Genomic DNA, 20,850 nt, shown 5'->3' on the forward strand with positions numbered 1-20,850 from the left:
GAGTCCAAATTTGAGAGTTTAGGTATCAACCTCTGTGTCTCACAAAGACACAGAGGTTGATACCTAAACTCTCAAAGTGAACGGATGACCTCCACATGTGTGGTTCCCACCGTGAAGCATGGAGGAGATGGTGTGGGGGTGCGTTGCTGGTGACGCTGTCTGTCATTTATTTAGAATTAAAGGCACACTTAACCAGCATGGCTACCACAGCATTCTGCAGCGATACGCCATCCCATCTGGTTTGTGCTTAGTGGGACTATCATTTGTGTTTCAACAGGACAATGACTCAACACACCTCCAAGCTGTGTAAGGGCTATTTGACCAAGAAGGAGAGTGATGGAGTGCTGCATCAGATGACCTGGCCTCCACAATCACCCGACCTCAACCAAATTGAGATGGACCGCAGAGTGAAGGAAAAGCAGCCAACAAGTGCTCAGCATATGTGGGAACTCCTTCAAGACTGTTGGAAAAGCATTCCAGGTGAAGCTGGTTGAGAGAATGCCAAGAGTGTGCAAAGCTGTCATCAAAGCAAAGGGTGTCTACTTTGAATAATCTAAAATATATTTAGATTTCTTAAAAAAAAAAAAATGGTTACTACATGATTCCATATGAGTTATTTCATTAGTTTTGATGTCTTCACTATTATTCTACAATGTAGAAAATAGTACAAATAAAGAAACCCATGAATGATTGGGTGTTCGAAAACCTTTGACTGGTATTGTATATTAAATTAATCTGCTGACGTTATTACTATGTGCAACGTCTAATTATGTTGCAATATGATAACAATAGCCTAATATATCCAACATGCAGTAAACTATTGTCTTAACAATTTATTGTTTTTATTGCTCATCATCCTAATGACTATGACACACCCCTCACTATTGTCATTGGTTGCATTAATTGCACCGTAATAAACCTGGTTCAAGCATTTGTTCACTCTGAGGAAGGCACAGCGATGGATGGCTTGTATACAGTGTCCGACTCTCCTTATTTATTTTCATAACCTACACTTTCACTGCACCTCTACCAACTGTTTTGGTGCGTGTGCACCAGCTCATGCTTTTTATTAGTTAAGACCATCAGAAATACTATTTCAGACATCCTCCAATTGCTACATTTGCACACAGGCCAGGTGTTCCTCATGCGTGCTCAAATAAAATATATAACAATAAACATTATCTAACAAAGTGAAAGCAATTCACACAATGAAACAATGAATGTGCACAAATTAGCGGCGGACAGAGTGTATTCTGGAGAGATACGTGCCTATACCCCCTCACACCTTCCCTTCTTCTTCAGTGTATGACGTTGAGAAATAGTGCATTGTGGGTAGTGTAGATGATATCCGGATATAAGTTAATTAAGTAAAAATTTTTTTGTAGTTATAGGTAACTAGATTGTTACTACAACTAAGTCTTTGACCGCACTGTGTTACTGTGGTGTGTAAAAACTCATACTTCTGAAGGATTAAAATTGATTATGGGGCTCTTCTGAAGACCCCCACCATTGATCATGTTGTTATTAATTTGCTTACATGCATGCCATTGTACTTATGCTCACTGTATAGCTAGCTGAATATTGAGGCCTCTGTCTGTGTCTAGCTCTCTACCAAAACCCGCAGCCCTGCGTCTGTGAGAGAAGGTGAGAAAAGGGACTGAGGGTGATAGCGAGACACAGAGAGACTGTGTCTGTTTTTCTCTGAAACAAGGGCAGATTTGCATGCCACTGAGACAGGTTCTCAGAAACCTTGTGTTAAGAATAACTTGTTCTTTTGACATAGGAGTTCACACCATAGGGTGGAGGTCACACCACAGGGTGGAGGTCACACCACAGGGTGGAGGTCACACCGTAAGGTGGAGGTCACACCACAGGGTGGAGGTCACACCACAGGGTGGAGGTCACACCACAGGGTGGAGGTCACACCGTAAGGTGGAGGTCACACCACAGGGTGGAGGTCACACCACAGGGTGGAGGTCACACCACAGGGTGGAGGTCACACCACAGGGTGGAGGTCACACCACAGGGTGGAGGTCACACCGTAAGGTGTAGGTCACACCACAGGGTGGAGGTCACACCACGGGGTGGAGGTCACACCGTAAGGTGGAAGTCACACCGTAAGGTGTAGGTCACACCACAGGGTGGAGGTCACACCACAGGGTGGAGGTCACACCACGGGGTGGAGGTCACACCGTACGGTGGAGGTCACACCACAGGGTGGAGGTCACACCACAGGGTGGAGGTCACACCACAGGGTGGAGATCACACCACAGGGTGGAGGTCACACCACAGGGTGGAGGTCACACCGTAAGGTGGAGGTCACACCACAGGGTGGAGGTCACACCACAGGGTGGAGGTCACACCACAGGGTGGAGGTCACACCACAGGGTGGAGGTCACACCGTAAGGTGTAGGTCACACCACAGGGTGGAGGTCACACCACAGGGTGGAGGTCACACCACGGGGTGGAGGTCACACCGTAAGGTGGAAGTCACACCGTAAGGTGTAGGTCACACCACAGGGTGGAGGTCACACCACGGGGTGGAGGTCACACCACGGGGTGGAGGTCACACCACGGGGTGGAGGTCACACCACAGGGTGGAGGTCACACCACAGGGTGGAGGTCACACCGTAAGGTGTAGGTCACACCGTAAGGTGTAGGTCACACCACGGGGTGGAGGTCACACCACGGGGTGGAGGTCACACCACGGGGTGGAGGTCACACCGTAAGGTGGAGTTCACACCACAGGGTGGAGGTCACACCACGGGGTGGAGGTCACACCACGGGGTGGAGGTCACACCTAAAGGTGGAGGTCACACCACAGGGTGGAGGTCACACCGTAAGGTGGAGGTCACACCACAGGGTGGAGGTCACACCGTAAGGTGGAGATCACACCGTAAGGTGGAGGTCACACCACAGGGTGGAGGTCACACCACAGGGTGGAGGTCACACCGTAAGGTGGAGGTCACACCGTAAGGTGGAGGTCACACCACAGGGTGGAGGTCACACCGTAAGGTGGAGGTCACACCACAGGGTGGAGGTCACCCCGTAAGGTGGAGGTCACACCACAGGGTGGAGGTCACACCGTAAGGTGGAGGTCACACCACAGGGTGGAGGTCACACCGTAAGGTGGAGGTCACACCACAGGGTGGAGGTCACACCGTAAGGTGGAGGTCACACCACAGGGTGGAGGTCACACCGTAAGGTGGAGGTCACACCACAGGGTGGAGGTCACACTGTAAGGTGGAGGTCATCTTGGGTATATAAGATCCTGTCTTTTTGTTCGGGGCAGAACTCAGGAGAGACATCAGTTGTATGTGTGATGTTTGATCTTTGACTTCTGTCTACAGCTTTATTTTGATTCAAATTGTTATGATTTACAAGTACACATTTTGAGTGTTCCTTACTTGTTCAGTAAATAACGGTGCCCAGGAAAGTGGAACCAACACTTCCTACCCTTTAAAACAGGGGTGTCAAACTCATTCCATGGAGGGCGGAGTGTTTGTGGGTTGTTGTTTAGAACCAGACAACCAGCTGTGGGGAGTTCCTTACTAATTAGTGACCATAATTAATCAATCAAGTACAAGGGTGAGGCGAAAACCAACAGACACTCAGCCCTCTGTGGAATGAGTTTGACACGCCACCCCTTGACTCATCCACCCCTTGACTCACCCACCCACCCACCCCTTGACTCACCCACCCCTTGACTCACCCACCCCTTGACTCACCCACCCCTTGTCTCACCCACCCCTTGACTCACCCACCCCTTGACTCACCCACCCCTTGACTCACCCACCCCTTGACTCATCCACCCCTTGACTCACCCACCCACCCACCCCTTGACTCACCCACCCCTTGACTCACCCACCCCTTGACTCACCCACCCCTTGACTCACCCACCCCTTGACTCACCCACCCCTTGTCTCACCCACCCCTTGACTCACCCACCCCTTGTCTCACCCACCCCTTGACTCACCCACCCCTTGACTCACCCACCCCTTGACTCACCCACCCCCTCACTCACCCACCCCTTGACCCCTTCACTCAAACTCCCTTTTTCACTGAAATGAATGTAGGAACTAAGTTCATTCACTCACCCCCTCACTCAAAGCCCCTCTCACTCACATTCTTCGGAAATATCCTACTTCAGTAGAAGTACTGCTTTTTTAATGACATTTTATTCCAGTAGTAGTAAAATGACTGACTTTGAAAAATACAAGTACTCTGAAAAGTTACTCAATTAGAGTAAGGTATTTGTAATGAGTTACTTTACACCTCTGAATACACGTATGGCTGATCTGAATCTTCCTTGTGTTATAGACAAGCTGAGTGTGAGTTCGGGCCAGGCAGCACTGAGGGCTGAGACGGTATGGGGAGCACTCAGAGGTAGAAACACAAGTGTTTAGAAATCAGTGATCAATATGATCAATGATGTCCTTTGATGATGTAACCACATGTCCTTTGGTAAATAACAGGTTTGGAGTCATTCAGTCAGCTGGTCTACCAAGATGACTTTATGGAGGTAAGTCATAACTGAACAGTCAACATTGTGTGTTTTATTTTACCTTTATTTAACTAGGCAAGTCAGTTAAGAACACATTCTTATTTTCAATGACGGCCTACCGGGGAACAATGGGTTAACTGCCTCGTTCAGGGGCAGAACGACAGATTTTTACCTTGTCAGCTCAGGGATTTGAACTTGCAACCTTTCGGTTACGTCCAACGCTCTAACCACTAGGCTACCTGCCCCCCCCCCCTCTCTAACCACTAGGCTACCTGCCCCCCCCCCTCTCTAACCACTAGGCTACCTGCCCCCCCCCCCTCTCTAACCACTAGGCTACCTGCCCCCCCCCTCTCTAACCACTAGGCTACCTGCCCCCCCCCCCCCTCTCTCTAACCACTAGGCTACCTGCCCCCCCCCTCTCTAACCACTAGGCTACCTGCCCCCCCCCCCCCTCTCTAACCACTAGGCTACCTGCCCCCCCCCCCCCCTCTCTAACCACTAGGCTACCTGCCCCCCCCCCCCCCTCTCTAACCACTAGGCTACCTGCCCCCCCTCTCTAACCACTAGGCTACCTGCCCCCCCCCCCCCCTTTCTAACCACTAGGCTACCTGCCCCCCCCCCCCCCCTCTCTAACCACTAGGCTACCTGCCCCCCCCCCCCCTCTCTAACCACTACCTGTCGCCCAGGTAGCCTCCTGTGTGTGTACTTGTACTACTGAATACCAGAAGTCCTCACAAGAAGGAAAACAACTCACTAGTGAGGACGTTGTGGTCGGTCTTCACTTTTAAAAAGGCTATTTTAGGGTTGGAATTAGGGTTATAATTAGGGTTAGGGATTTTGGTGTTAAGGTTAGGGGTTACAGGATTTTCAATTTGAATACATTTTTACTCACCAAAAGTTCCGTGTGTGTGTGTGTGTGTGTGTGTGTGTGTGTGTGTGAGAGAGAACTGAACAGTCAACATGCTGCCAACAATATGATTTGCGAAAAAGGAGCGAACTTGATGTGATCATTTCAGTTCTCTATCAATCTGACGTTGATTTATTTATTTCCAGTATTTTGTGAATGAGACTGAGATAGAAGACTTTCCCCGCTTCCAGTTCCGAGGGATATTATTGGATACGTCACGTCACTACCTACCTTTACACGCTATTCTGAAGACCCTGGTAAAATATATATATTTACACACACAGTACCAGTCAAAAGTTTGGACACATCTACTCATTCCAGGGTTTTTCTGAATTTTTTTACTATTTTCTAACTCATATGTATTTCATTATTATTCCAGTATATTTCATAGTTTTGTAGTTTTATTCATAGTTTCATCGTTTTATTTCATAGTTTTGAGGTCTTCAATATAGGTCTTCAATATTATTCTACAATGTGTAAAAATAGTAAAAATAAAGAAAAACCCTTGAATGAGTAAGTGTGTCCAAACTTTTGACTGGTTCTGTACGTACATACATTTGAGGTACAACATTGAGGTCCAGTTTCTCAGCTCACATTAAGCGTACTCCTGGACTACAAAGCACTTTGAATGGTGAATCTCCATTGAATGATTTTTAGTCCTGGACTAGGCTTAATCTGTGTCCGGCCCTGAGTTACAACTTTGACTGACTCGGACATGGTATATGTAAATGATACTCACTTCAGATCCTTATCCTTGTTGACTAGGATGCGATGTCCTACAACAAGTTCAATGTTTTCCACTGGCACATCGTGGATGACCCCTCCTTCCCCTACCAGAGTAGCACTTTCCCTGACCTCAGCAGCAAGGTAAGAGGAGAGGACCTGTATTGGAGCTAAACATTTATAATGCGTTACGATGCTGTTATTGAACATAATGGCTTATGCATGCTTATAACATGTTAAACCAGTAAGGTGAGAGGACTGGAACAGGAGCTCTCTGGCCTGAAATATGGTAGAGCATTAATCATGCATTATGATGTGGTTATAATACAATATAAAGGCACATTATAAACATGCTTATAACAAGTAATAAAGCATTATAATGCATATAACTGCAGGACTTAAGTCAAGTGTTGAAGGAAAATGCCGAGTGCAATGTTAAGCTGTCAGATCTCTCTTTGATGTGTTTTATTTAACTTGGCAAGTGTGGCGGACGAATCAGAATGAGTTGGGTAACATAGATAATAACAGAGAGTAGCAGCAGAAGAATCAGAATGAGTTGGGTAACATAGATAATAACAGAGAGTAGCAGAATAATCAGAATGAGTTGGGTAACATAGATAATAACAGAGAGTAGCAGAAGAATCAGAATGAGTTGGGTAACATAGATAATAACAGAGAGTAGCAGCAGAAGAATCAGAATGAGTTGGGTAACATAGATAATAACAGAGAGTAGCAGCAGAAGAATCAGAATGAGTTGGGTAACATAGATAATAACAGTAGCAGCAGAAGAATCAGAATGAGTTGGGTAACATAGATAATAACAGAGAGTAGCAGCAGAAGAATCAGAATGAGTTGGGTAACATAGATAATAACAGAGAGTAGCAGCAGAAGAATCAGAATGAGTTGGGTAACATAGATAATAACAGAGAGTAGCAGCAGAAGAATCAGAATGAGTTGGGTAACATAGATAATAACAGAGAGTAGCAGCAGAAGAATCAGAATGAGTTGGGTAACATAGATAATAACAGAGAGTAGCAGCAGAAGAATCAGAATGAGTTGGGTAACATAGATAATAACAGAGAGTAGCAGCAGAAGAATCAGAATGAGTTGGGTAACATAGATAATAACAGAGAGTAGCAGCAGAAGAATCAGAATGAGTTGGGTAACATAGATAATAACAGAGAGTAGCAGCAGAAAAATCAGAATGAGTTGTGTAACATAGATAATAACAGAGAGTAGCAGCAGAAGAATCAGAATGAGTTGGGTAACATAGATAATAACAGAGAGTAGCAGCAGAAGAATCAGAATGAGTTGTGTAACATAGATAATAACAGAGAGTAGCAGCAGAAGAATCAGAATGAGTTGGGTAACATAGATAATAACAGAGAGTAGCAGCAGAAGAATCAGAATGAGTTGGGTAACATAGATAATAACATAGAGTAGCAGCAGAAGAATCAGAATGAGTTGTGTAACATAGATAATAACAGAGAGTAGCAGCAGAAGAATCAGAATGAGTTGTGTAACATAGATAATAACAGAGAGTAGCAGCAGAAGAATCAGAATGAGTTGTGTAACATAGATAATAACAGTAGCAGCAGAATAATCAGAATGAGTTGGGTAACATAGATAATAACAGTAGCAGCAGAATAATCAGAATGAGTTGGGTAACATAGATAATAACAGTAGCAGCAGAATAATCAGAATGAGTTGTGTAACATAGATAATAACAGAGAGTAGCAGCAGAAGAATCAGAATGAGTTGGGTAACATAGATAATAACAGAGAGTAGCAGCAGAAGAATCAGAATGAGTTGGGTAACATAGATAATAACAGTAGCAGCAGAATAATCAGAATGAGTTGGGTAACATAGATAATAACAGAGAGTAGCAGCAGAAGAATCAGAATGAGTTGGGTAACATAGATAATAACAGAGAGTAGCAGCAGAAGAATCAGAATGAGTTGGGTAACATAGATAATAACAGAGAGTAGCAGCAGAAGAATCAGAATGAGTTGGGTAACATAGATAATAACAGAGAGTAGCAGCAGAAGAATCAGAATGAGTTGTGTAACATAGATAATAACAGAGAGTAGCAGAATAATCAGAATGAGTTGGGTAACATAGATAATAACAGAGAGTAGCAGCAGAAGAATCAGAATGAGTTGTGTAACATCGATAATAACAGAGAGTAGCAGAAGAATCAGAATGAGTTGGGTAACATAGATAATAACAGAGAGTAGCAGCAGAAGAATCAGAATGAGTTGTGTAACATAGATAATAACAGAGAGTAGCAGCAGAAGAATCAGAATGAGTTGGGTAACATAGATAATAACAGAGAGTAGCAGCAGAAGAATCAGAATGAGTTGGGTAACATAGATAATAACAGAGAGTAGCAGCAGAAGAATCAGAATGAGTTGGGTAACATAGATAATAACAGAGAGTAGCAGCAGAAGAATCAGAATGAGTTGGGTAACATAGATAATAACAGAGAGTAGCAGCAGAAGAATCAGAATGAGTTGGGTAACATAGATAATAACAGAGAGTAGCAGCAGAAGAATCAGAATGAGTTGGGTAACATAGATAATAACAGAGAGTAGCAGCAGAAGAATCAGAATGAGTTGGGTAACATAGATAATAACAGAGAGTAGCAGCAGAAGAATCAGAATGAGTTGGGTAACATAGATAATAACAGAGAGTAGCAGCAGAAGAATCAGAATGAGTTGGGTAACATAGATAATAACAGAGAGTAGCAGCAGAAGAATCAGAATGAGTTGGGTAACATAGATAATAACAGAGAGTAGCAGCAGAAGAATCAGAATGAGTTGGGTAACATAGATAATAACAGAGAGTAGCAGCAGAAGAATCAGAATGAGTTGGGTAACATAGATAATAACAGAGAGTAGCAGCAGAAGAATCAGAATGAGTTGGGTAACATAGATAATAACAGAGAGTAGCAGCAGAAGAATCAGAATGAGTTGGGTAACATAGATAATAACAGAGAGTAGCAGCAGAAGAATCAGAATGAGTTGGGTAACATAGATAATAACAGAGAGTAGCAGCAGAAGAATCAGAATGAGTTGGGTAACATAGATAATAACAGAGAGTAGCAGCAGAAGAATCAGAATGAGTTGGGTAACATAGATAATAACAGAGAGTAGCAGCAGAAGAATCAGAATGAGTTGGGTAACATAGATAATAACAGAGAGTAGCAGCAGAAGAATCAGAATGAGTTGTGTAACATAGATAATAACAGAGAGTAGCAGCAGAAGAATCAGAATGAGTTGGGTAACATAGATAATAACAGAGAGTAGCAGCAGAAGAATCAGAATGAGTTGGGTAACATAGATAATAACAGAGAGTAGCAGCAGAAGAATCAGAATGAGTTGGGTAACATAGATAATAACAGAGAGTAGCAGCAGAAGAATCAGAATGAGTTGGGTAACATAGATAATAACAGAGAGTAGCAGCAGAAGAATCAGAATGAGTTGGGTAACATAGATAATAACAGAGAGTAGCAGCAGAAGAATCAGAATGAGTTGGGTAACATAGATAATAACAGAGAGTAGCAGCAGAAGAATCAGAATGAGTTGGGTAACATAGATAATAACAGAGAGTAGCAGCAGAAGAATCAGAATGAGTTGGGTAACATAGATAATAACAGAGAGTAGCAGCAGAAGAATCAGAATGAGTTGGGTAACATAGATAATAACAGAGAGTAGCAGCAGAAGAATCAGAATGAGTTGTGTAACATAGATAATAACAGAGAGTAGCAGCAGAAGAATCAGAATGAGTTGGGTAACATAGATAATAACAGAGAGTAGCAGCAGAAGAATCAGAATGAGTTGGGTAACATAGATAATAACAGAGAGTAGCAGCAGAAGAATCAGAATGAGTTGGGTAACATAGATAATAACAGAGAGTAGCAGCAGAAGAATCAGAATGAGTTGGGTAACATAGATAATAACAGAGAGTAGCAGCAGAAGAATCAGAATGAGTTGGGTAACATAGATAATAACAGAGAGTAGCAGCAGAAGAATCAGAATGAGTTGTGGTAACATAGATAATAACAGAGAGTAGCAGCAGAAGAATCAGAATGAGTTGGGTAACATAGATAATAACAGAGAGTAGCAGCAGAAGAATCAGAATGAGTTGGGTAACATAGATAATAACATAGAGTAGCAGCAGAAGAATCAGAATGAGTTGTGTAACATAGATAATAACAGAGAGTAGCAGCAGAAGAATCAGAATGAGTTGGGTAACATAGATAATAACAGAGAGTAGCAGCAGAAGAATCAGAATGAGTTGGGTAACATAGATAATAACAGAGAGTAGCAGCAGAAGAATCAGAATGAGTTGGGTAACATAGATAATAACAGAGAGTAGCAGCAGAAGAATCAGAATGAGTTGTGTAACATAGATAATAACAGAGAGTAGCAGCAGAAGAATCAGAATGAGTTGTGTAACATAGATAATAACAGAGAGTAGCAGCAGAAGAATCAGAATGAGTTGGGTAACATAGATAATAACAGAGAGTAGCAGCAGAAGAATCAGAATGAGTTGGGTAACATAGATAATAACAGAGAGTAGCAGCAGAAGAATCAGAATGAGTTGGGTAACATAGATAATTAAGATGTCTTATCTGCATAATATGTTTATGTGATATACTTGTTATTAGAATGTGTCCCTTTGGACTTCTTCCCTCAGCTGGGGCTCCTAGTCACCTGGGGCTCCTAGTCACCTGGGGCTCCTAGTCACCTGGGGCTCCTAGTCACCTGGGGCTCCTAGTCACCTGGGGCTCCTAGTCACCTGGGGCTCCTAGTCACCTGGGGCTCCTAGTCACCTGGGGCTCCTAGTCACCTGGGGCTCCTAGTCACCTGGGGCTCCTAGTCACCTGGGGCTCCTAGTCACCTGGGGCTCCTAGTCACATGGGGCTCCTAGTCACCTGGGGCTCCTAGTCACCTGGGGCTCCTAGTCACATGGGGCTCCTAGTCACCTGGGGCTCAGTCACCTGGGGCTCAGTCACCTGGGGCTCAGTCACCTGGGGCTCAGTCACCTGGGGCTCAGTCACCTGGGGCTCTGTCACCTGGGGCTCAGTCACCTGGGGCCCAGAGAGGGGAGAGGTCAGGCTTGTCTTTTACATGTCCCTGGTGCTATGCGGAATATCAGAAAGGGAAGAGGACAGGAGGGAACATTGTCTTCATATGTGAATGTGTCTACCTATTCTTAAACCATGTGAAGGGATGGCGTTATTAAATGGGGAACCAATTACTTGTCTCCACAATGTCTGCAGCAGTCACCCCCTCCTTCGGCCTGGGGGGAGATAAGGTTTGAGACAACAGATGTTTGTGGTAGTGTCTGGAACCATTGTTGTCATCTCTGATGCACTTATCCTGGGATAGTTTTATGACCTAGAGGCTCACTCCCCTCAGTGAGCTTGTCCAGGCGTGGGGTCAAGAGGGGGTTTTACTCACTCCCCTCAGTGAGCTTGTCCAGGAGTGGGATCAAGAGGGGGTTTTACTTGAGATGGGAGTATCTGGAGTTGACAACTGATTAATGCCGTTGGTCGAGTTGGTGTTTTTGTGCTATGAACCAGGAACGAGATCGGAACCTCGTCTTCGGGACCAAACTGAACGATACTTTATAGCGAATGCTCTCTGGCTACGGGATACTCCTTTCTCATTTAAAAAGTCTCACCTTGTCACCCATTCTATATATCTGTGGTTTGTTATGTCAACAAGGTGGTGGATCTTGACTATAAAAGACCTTTGTACTTTTGTCTCGCCGCTTTTCAACGAATGATCAGAGACAGTGATTCGTCGACCAGCTATTGCAAAGCTCTCACTATTAAAGATTTAGTTTAATACTTTTTAACTTGTCAGCTCGGGGATTTGATCTAGCAACCTTTCGCTTACTGGCCCAACGCTCTAACCACTAGGCTACCTGCCGGCCCTGTAGTTTCCCCTTCCACTTGAGGAAACTGGATAGACACAGGTGGTTCTGATAATGAGTTGCTGAAAGATGTTCTGCAGCTGAACTGCTTGGTTAACTGTAAGCCTGGTCCCAGTTCTGTTTCACAATTCTATAAGGATTTGGCAGGTGAACAGAAACAGATAGGCTGTATGTTTTGTTCTGCTGATGTTGTGCTTGGCTCTTTGTCCCAGGGTGCTTTACTCCTACCTTACCTGCTTGTGCCTCTCAATGTCTGTGTGTGTAACGTTTGGAGTCAGGAAGCCGGTGCAGAAGGTGAGTTTAATAAACCTGAACAAGGCATCAAAACAGGAGACGCGTACTGAACGTAAATAAAACCAATACTGCCTGATGACTGAGGCTACTGAGGGTTAAATAAAGGGAGAGTAATCAATGTGATGATGAAGTCCAGGTGTGCGTAATGATTGGGAGCAGAGGTGTGACCGACCGGCTCAAAACGGTCTTGTAGCAACATTTGAAATTGTGTTTTTTACCTTGGATAAAACTAGAGACTCAGCGCTACAAAATGGTATATCACACACTGCATTTCTGAGGAACAATGGGAAAGTAGGTCTGCTTTGAAAGTTGATAAACTTGTAAACTCACTTTTGAGAAAATGTCCCTTGAATATTTTTGTACACCTACTGGAGATGTCTCTCCTTTGTTTACACCCTCTTAAGCCGGCCCCACCCATCTCTTTAAGGATTCCAATGTGAGGTCATGTGCTAAACAGTGAGTAGTGTACTAAAGATTAAGACTACAAGTGGTAGTAGCCTACAATAAGGAACAATTCAGGTAAACAGGAAGTGTCCAGATATAAATATGATATAAATATTAGATGACTCTTACCCAGACACACTGGTCTAAATTGATGGGTCATGTGAAATAAATGCTAAAACCCCCAGCTACAGAAGGTGTAAATGGTACAGCCAAATGGCTACTTGCATAGTAGCAATATAAAGAAAATAATATACAGTATGTACAAGAACAATATCAGTGATAGATGAGGTAGTTATATGCATACTGTTAGGTTCTTATTTTTCATAGTAAATAACCCACGGACACTAGAGAAGCTTTAACCAAGTTTAATTCTTCCCAAAGGTTCTGTACAGCTGTAATTCAGACAACCCAGCATTTGTCCCATCCAGATATTTATATCCCACTTAAGAAACTTCTCCTTCTCTCCAATCCTTCTTATGGTTTAACAGGAAAAGAGTAACAAGATTCCAAACCCTTATTACTCCCTTCAGGTGACATGTCCTCACCTCCTGACCTCAACCCCTCCTTCACCTAATCCACAGATGTCCATCTGTCTCCCCTGTATCAACACGTTGCTCTGCTCCCGTCCCCCAACACGTTCCACAGCTATCTGTCCTTCTACAGAGACCCAGTCTCTTTGATTTCCTATCTCAATGATCAAAGTTTAGCCGATTCCAACAATACAATCAGGGTTAAAGTGGCTGAGCAGCAACATAATAAAAAAATAGTAGCAGCAACGTATGGCGTGTGTGTTAGGAGAGAGTCATTTAAATAGAGGCACTGCAGATAGTGCTGATGACTGGTCTGTTCGAACCACACATGAACAAGGGAATCTACATTAGGAGAGCCTGTTTCTGTCCTGCCCTTGACTTTGGTGCAGGGCATGTGATGTCCATAGCCTCTTTGTTGCTCCCTGATCTTCTCAAAAAGATAAGTTTGTCTAGCTGTGTCCAGTCCAGGTGGTGCTTGTAGAGGCAGACCATCTATGGGAGGAAGGATGTCAGCGTTGCTCAGCAGCTGAAACCTGGTCCTGGCAGTCTGAACGCTCCTTGGCGACAACAACACCAGGCTCCAGAGCATCGAAGCTGTAAAACAGGAAATAACAAATAAAAAAGACATTACAACCCTGCACAACATAAATTCACGTCCCAAGTTTAGATAAGAAGAATAACCTCATACAATGCAATGAAAATGACATTCACCTGAAGTGCTGGTACTGCTTGATCTGTGGCAGCGGCCTGAAGTACAGAGTCAGGTGTTGTTGCCAGCCATAACATTCCACCAGCATCGTACCATCCTCCAGTCCAACCAGCTGTGGGATGTTGACCCCTGTCACAGTGCTGTCCTTCACATCACCAGCGATCTCAGACACAGTGTTCACTCTGGTCTTTTTGAAGCGCTGCTTTATAAGGCCGAAGCACCAGTCGGGGGCTTGGTGTGGCCTGTGATCAGGAAGTGAATGTCTAGACTGTGGTGGAGCACAAACGTGAGCACAAACGTGTTCTTGCTTTGGCCACTGCAGTTGTGAGGAGTTCAAAAGTAGATGGGACCTGGCTACATAGGGTCAGAAGGATAGTAGATGGACCTGGCTACATAGGGTCAGAAGGATAGTAGATGGGACCTGGCTACATAGGGTCAGAAGGATAGTAGATGGGACCTGGCTACATAGGGTCAGAAGGATAGTAGATGGACCTGGCTACATAGGGTCAGAAGGATAGTAGATGGGACCTGGCTACATAGGGTCAGAAGGATAGTAGATGGGACCTGGCTACATAGGGTCAGAAGGATAGTAGATGGGACCTGGCTACATAGGGTCAGAAGGATAGTAGATGGGACCTGGCTACATAGGGTCAGAAGGATAGTAGATGGACCTGGCTACATAGGGTCAGAAGGATAGTAGATGGGACCTGGCTACATAGGGTCAGAAGGATAGTAGATGGACCTGGCTACATAGGGTCAGAAGGATAGTAGATGGGACCTGGCTACATAGGGTCAGAAGGATAGTAGATGGGACCTGGCTACATAGGGTCAGAAGGATAGTAGATGGGACCTGGCTACATAGGGTCAGAAGGATAGTAGATGGGACCTGGCTACATAGGGTCAGAAGGATAGTAGATGGGACCTGGCTACATAGGGTCAGAAGGATAGTAGATGGGACCTGGCTAGATAGGGTCAGAAGGATAGTAGATGGGACCTGGCTACATAGGGTCAGAAGGATAGTAGATGGGACCTGGCTACATAGGGTCAGAATGATAGTAGATGGGACCTGGCTACATAGGGTCAGAAGGATAGTAGATGGGACCTGGCTGCATAGGGTCAGAAGGATAGTAGATGGGACCTGGCTACATAGGGTCAGAAGGATAGTAGATGGGACCTGGCTACATAGGGTCAGAAGGATAGTAGATGGGACCTGGCTACATAGGGTCAGAAGGATAGTAGATGGGACCTGGCTACATAGGGTCAGAAGGATAGTAGATGGGACCTGGCTACATAGGGTCAGAAGGATAGTAGATGGGACCTGGCTACATAGGGTCAGAAGGATAGTAGATGGGACCTGGCTACATAGGGTCAGAAGGATAGTAGATGGGACCTGGCTACATAGGGTCAGAAGGATAGTAGATGGGACCTGGCTACATAGGGTCAGAAGGATAGTAGATGGGACCTGGCTAGCATAGAGGTCAGAAGGATAGTAGATGGGACCTGGCTACATAGCGGTCAGAAGGATAGTAGATGGGACCTGGCTACATAGGGTCAGAAGGATAGTAGATGGGACCTGGCTACATAGGGTCAGAAGGATAGTAGATGGGACCTGGCTACATAGGGTCAGAAGGATAGTAGATGGGACCTGGCTACATAGGGTCAGAAGGATAGTAGATGGGACCTGGCTACATAGGGTCAGAAGGATAGTAGATGGGACCTGGCTACATAGGGTCAGAAGGATAGTAGATGGGACCTGGCTACATAGGGTCAGAAGGATAGTAGATGGGACCTGGCTACATAGGGTCAGAAGGATAGTAGATGGGACCTGGCTACATACGGTCAGAAGGATAGTAGATGGGACCTGGCTACATAGGGTCAGAAGGATAGTGCACCTGCAAACAACAAAAGAACATCAAATTAAAGGAAATATTTAACAATTGTTTACAGACAGATTATTTCACTTATAATTCACTGTATCACAATTCCAGTGGGTCAGAAGTTTACATACACTAAGTTGACTGTGCCTTTAAACAGCTTGGACAATTTCAGAAAATTATGTCATGGCTTTAGAAGCTTCTGATAGGTGAATTAACATAATTTGAGTCAATTGGAGGTGTACCTGTGGATGTATTTCAAGGCCTACTTTCAAACTACGTGCCTCTTTGATTGACATCATGGGAAAATCAAAAGAAATCAGCCAAGACCTCAGAATAAAATCTGTAGATCTCCACGAGTCTGGTTCATCCTTGGGATCAATTTCCAAACGCCTGAAGTTACCACGTTCATCTGTACAAACGATAGTTCGCAAGTATAAACACCATGGGACCACGCAGCCGTCATACCGCTCTGGAAGGAGATGCATTCTGTCTCCTAGAGATGAACGTACCTTGGTGCGAAAAGTTTCGAATCAATCCCAGAACAACAGCAAAGGACCTTGGAAACACGTACAAAAGTATCTATATCCACAGTAAAACAAGTTGTATATCGACATAACCTGAAAGGCCGCTCAGCAAGGAAGAAGCCACTACTCCAAAACCGCCATAAAAAAGCCAGACTACGGTTTGCAACTGCACAACTGAAATGTCCTCTGGTCTGATGAAACAAAAATAGAACTGTATGGTCATGATGACCATCGTTATGTTTGGAGGAAAATGGGGGAGGCTTGCAAGCCGAAGAACACCATCCCAACCGTGAAGCATTGGAGTGGCAGCATCAACATTACATTAAGTCATTTAGTCGTGAGCGCTTGAAGCATCTCACCTGGCCCCGGAATGCCCAGGAGGGACTGGGGCATTATGTGGATAATTATGTGGATACTTCTCAAGACATCAGTCAGGAAGTTAAAGCTTGGTCGCAAATGGGTCTTCCAAATGGACAATGACCCCAAGCATACTTCCAAAGTCGTGGCAAAATGCCTTAAGGATAACAAAGTCAAGGTATTGGAGTGGCCATCACAAAGCCCTGACCTCAATCCCATAGAAAACGTGTGGGCAGAAATGAAAAGTGTGTGCGAGCAAGGAGGCCTACAAACCTGACTCAATTTCACCAGCTCTGTCAGGAGGAATGGGCCAAAATTCACCCAACTTATTGTGGGAAGCTAGTGGAAGGCTACCTGAAACGTTTTACCCAAGTTAAACATTTTAAAGGCAATGCTAATTTAGTTAAGCTTTTTTTGTCGACCTTTACTGACACCGGCCATATTCAACCAGTGTTGAGCATTCGTAAATTCATCAGTTATTTTGCACTCTGGCATGCTCAGACGAGAGTTTTAATACACACAATGTTTTTAAAGTTTTTTTTAAAGCAGCGTTAGACAGGATTACCCTACACATACTGACCCGCTCAAATAGACAGAGGTATGCTATATGGCAGACCAATCCAAACTCATCGCTTGACATGTTCAGCCCACTTATTGTCTCAGCTAATCATGGCTAGTGGGAAGGTTGCTGACTTTTTCTGTGGCTTAACCAACTAAGTTCGTAATTTAACAATTTTGTTCATATTTACAGATGGCATAAACCATTATTAAGGCACATGAAAGTTCACATGTTCGAGAAGGCATTTTTGCCCCCAAAAACTATTTTTGATTTAAAAAAAATACTTCCACATTCAAACGGCTCTACTGTGAAGTAGTAGTAGCGACATAAGCACTGTTTCCTGAAACGGGTCACAGGTGTGCGTAATGATGGGGAGCAGATGCTAGGCTTCTTGCTGCCCTCTTTCCGCTAGGCTACCTGCCGCCCTCTTACCGCTAGGCTACCTCCCGCTAGGCTACCTGCCGCCCTCTTACCACTAGGCTACCTGCCGCCCTCGTACCGCTAGGCTACCTGCTGCCCTGTTACCGCTAGGCTACCTGCTGCCCTCTTACCACTAGGCTACCTGCTGCCCTGTTACCGCTAGGCTACCTACCGCTAGGCTACATGCCGCCCTCTTACCGCTAGGCTACCTGCCGCCCTCTTACCGCTAGGCTACCTGCCTCCCTCTACAATATTCTATTACCGCTAGGCTACCTGCCGCCTTCAATATTCTATTGTTATCTGATGTTGTGCTTGGCTGATATTCTGTTTGGCTCTGTTTGTCCTAGGGGGCGTTCCATCCGTTTACCCATGTGTACACCCAGATAGACGTGAAGAGGGTTATCGCCCACGCCAGACTCCGAGGCATCAGGGTCCTGGCTGAATTTGACTCCCCGGGACACACCCAGTCATGGGGGAAAGGTAACACACACACACTCACAGTCATGGGGCAAAGGTAACACACACACACTCACAGTCATGGGGCAAAGGTAACACACACACACTCACAGTCATGGGGCAAAGGTCACACACACACACCCTCAGTCATGGGGAAAAGGTAACACACACACACACACCCTCAGTCATGGGGCAAAGGTAACACACACACCCTCAGTTATGGGGCAAAGGTAACACACACACACCCAGTCATGGGGCAACGGTAACACACACACACACACACACACACACACACACACACACACACACACACACACACACACACACACACACACACACACACACACACAGTCATGTGGTAAAGGTAACACACACACACTCAGTCATGGGGCAAAGGTAACACACACACACACAGTCATGGGGCAAAGGTAACACACACACACACACACACACACACACACACACCCGCAGTCATGGGGCAAAGGTAACACACACACACACCCTCAGTCATGGGGCAAAGGTAACACACACACACACTCAGTCATGGGGCAAAGGTAACACACACATTCATGGGGCAAAGGTAAGGCACACACACAGTCATGTGGCAAAGTTAACACACGCATACACCCAGTCATGGGGCAAAGGTAACACACACACACACACACACACACACACACACACACACACACACACACACCCGCAGTCATGGGGCAAAGGTAACACACACACACCCTCAGTCATGGGGCAAAGGTAACACACACACACACTCAGTCATGGGGCAAAGGTAACACACACATTCATGGGGCAAAGGTAAGGCACACACACAGTCATGTGGCAAAGTTAACACACGCATACACCCAGTCATGGGGCAAAGGTAACACACACACACACCCTCAGTTATGGGGCAAAGGTACACACACACACACACACAGTCATGGGGCAAAGGTAACACAACACACATGGGGCAAAGGTAACACACACACAAACACACCCGGTCAAGGGGCAAAGGTAATACACACACACACACCCAGTCATGTGGTAAAGGTAACACACACACACACGGTCATGGGGCAACGGTAACACACACACACACCCTCAGTCATGGGGCAAAGGTAACACACACACCCTCAGTTATGGGGCAAAGGTAACACACACACCCAGTCATGGGGCAAAGGTAATACACACACACACACAGTCATGTGGTAAAGGTAACACACACACACACGGTCATGGGGCAACGGTAACACACACACACACACACACACACACACACACACACACACACACACACACACACACACACACACACACGTACACACACACACCCTCAGGCATGGGGCAAAGGTAACACACACACACAGTCATGGGGCAATGGTAACACACACACACACCCACAGTCATGGGGCAAAGGTAACACACACACACCCTCAGTCATGGGGCAAAGGTAACACACACACACACACACTCAGTCATGGTGCAAAGGTAACACACACAGTCATGGGGCAAAGGTAAGGTACACACACAGTCATGTGGCAAAGTTAACACACGCATACACCCAGTCATGGGGCAAAGGTAACACACACACACAGTCATGGGGCAAAGGTAACACACACACACACACACCCACCCAGTCATGGGGCAAAGGTAACACACACACACACACACACCCACCCACCCAGTCATGGGGCAGAGGTAACACACACACAGTCACGGGGAAAAGGTAACATACACACACACACACACACACACCCTCAGTCATGGGGCAAAGGTAACACACACACACCCACCCAGTCATGGGGCAAAGGTAACACACACACAGTCATGGGGAAAAGGTAACATACACACACACAGGAATGGGGCAAAGGTAACACACACCCAGTCATGGACTCTGCTTCTGATTGCTAACTAGATTCATAACATCTTAGGTTCTATGACAGAGGTTATAATGTCTTATATAGCCGTTATAAAGGCTTTATGACCGCACTCCCCAGGTCAGGCCGGTCTCCTGACCCCCTGCTATAAGGGCACAGTTACCTCTGGGACTTTCGGACCAGTGAACCCAGCCAGCTCCTCCAGCTGCTACACTAGTTCTAACCAGTGGTATAAAGCACTTAAGTAAAAATACCCCCCAAAAATGACTTAAGTTCTTTAAAGTATCTGTACTTTACTATTTATATTTTTGACAACTTTTACTTTTACTTCACTACATTCCTAAAGAAAATAATATACTTTTTTATCCATACATTTTCCCTGACACCCAAAAGTACTCATTACATTTAGAATGCTAAAGCAGGACTGGAAAATGGTCCGATTCACTCCCTTATCAAGAGAACATCCCATGTCATCCCTACTGCCTCTGATATGGAGGACTCACTAAACAGAGAACATCCCTGGTCATCTCTACTTCCTCTGATCTGGAGGACTCACTAAACAGAGAACATCCCTGGTCATCCCTACTACCTCTGATCTGGAGGACTGACTAAACAGAGAACATCCCTGGTCATCCCTACTGCCTCTGATCTGGAGGAATCACTAAACAGAGAACATCCCTGGTCATCTCTACTGCCTCTGATCTGGATGACTCACTAAACAGAGAACAT

The 20,850-nt window shown here is 45.2% G+C and overlaps 1 protein-coding gene across 2 annotated transcripts in view; it reads left to right on the top strand.

The window, feature by feature from the left end:
- Positions 1-20,850, top strand: part of hexa (hexosaminidase A (alpha polypeptide)) — a 47,620-nt gene that overhangs the window by 3,723 nt on the left and 23,047 nt on the right. For both annotated transcript variants that reach the window (XR_011676716.1, XM_071415660.1), the window contains exons 3-7: positions 4,321-4,386; positions 4,476-4,522; positions 5,558-5,668; positions 6,177-6,278; positions 18,142-18,274. Coding sequence is in view for 1 of the 2 variants with exons in the window: in XM_071415660.1 (XP_071271761.1) it covers positions 4,321-4,386; positions 4,476-4,522; positions 5,558-5,668; positions 6,177-6,278; positions 18,142-18,274 (459 nt within the window). In the remaining variant the exon portion in view is untranslated. The remainder of the gene's footprint in view (positions 1-4,320; positions 4,387-4,475; positions 4,523-5,557; positions 5,669-6,176; positions 6,279-18,141; positions 18,275-20,850) is intronic.

This window comes from Salvelinus alpinus, chromosome 9 (genome assembly GCF_045679555.1).
Source record: "Salvelinus alpinus chromosome 9, SLU_Salpinus.1, whole genome shotgun sequence".
Lineage (NCBI taxonomy): Eukaryota > Metazoa > Chordata > Actinopteri > Salmoniformes > Salmonidae > Salvelinus > Salvelinus alpinus.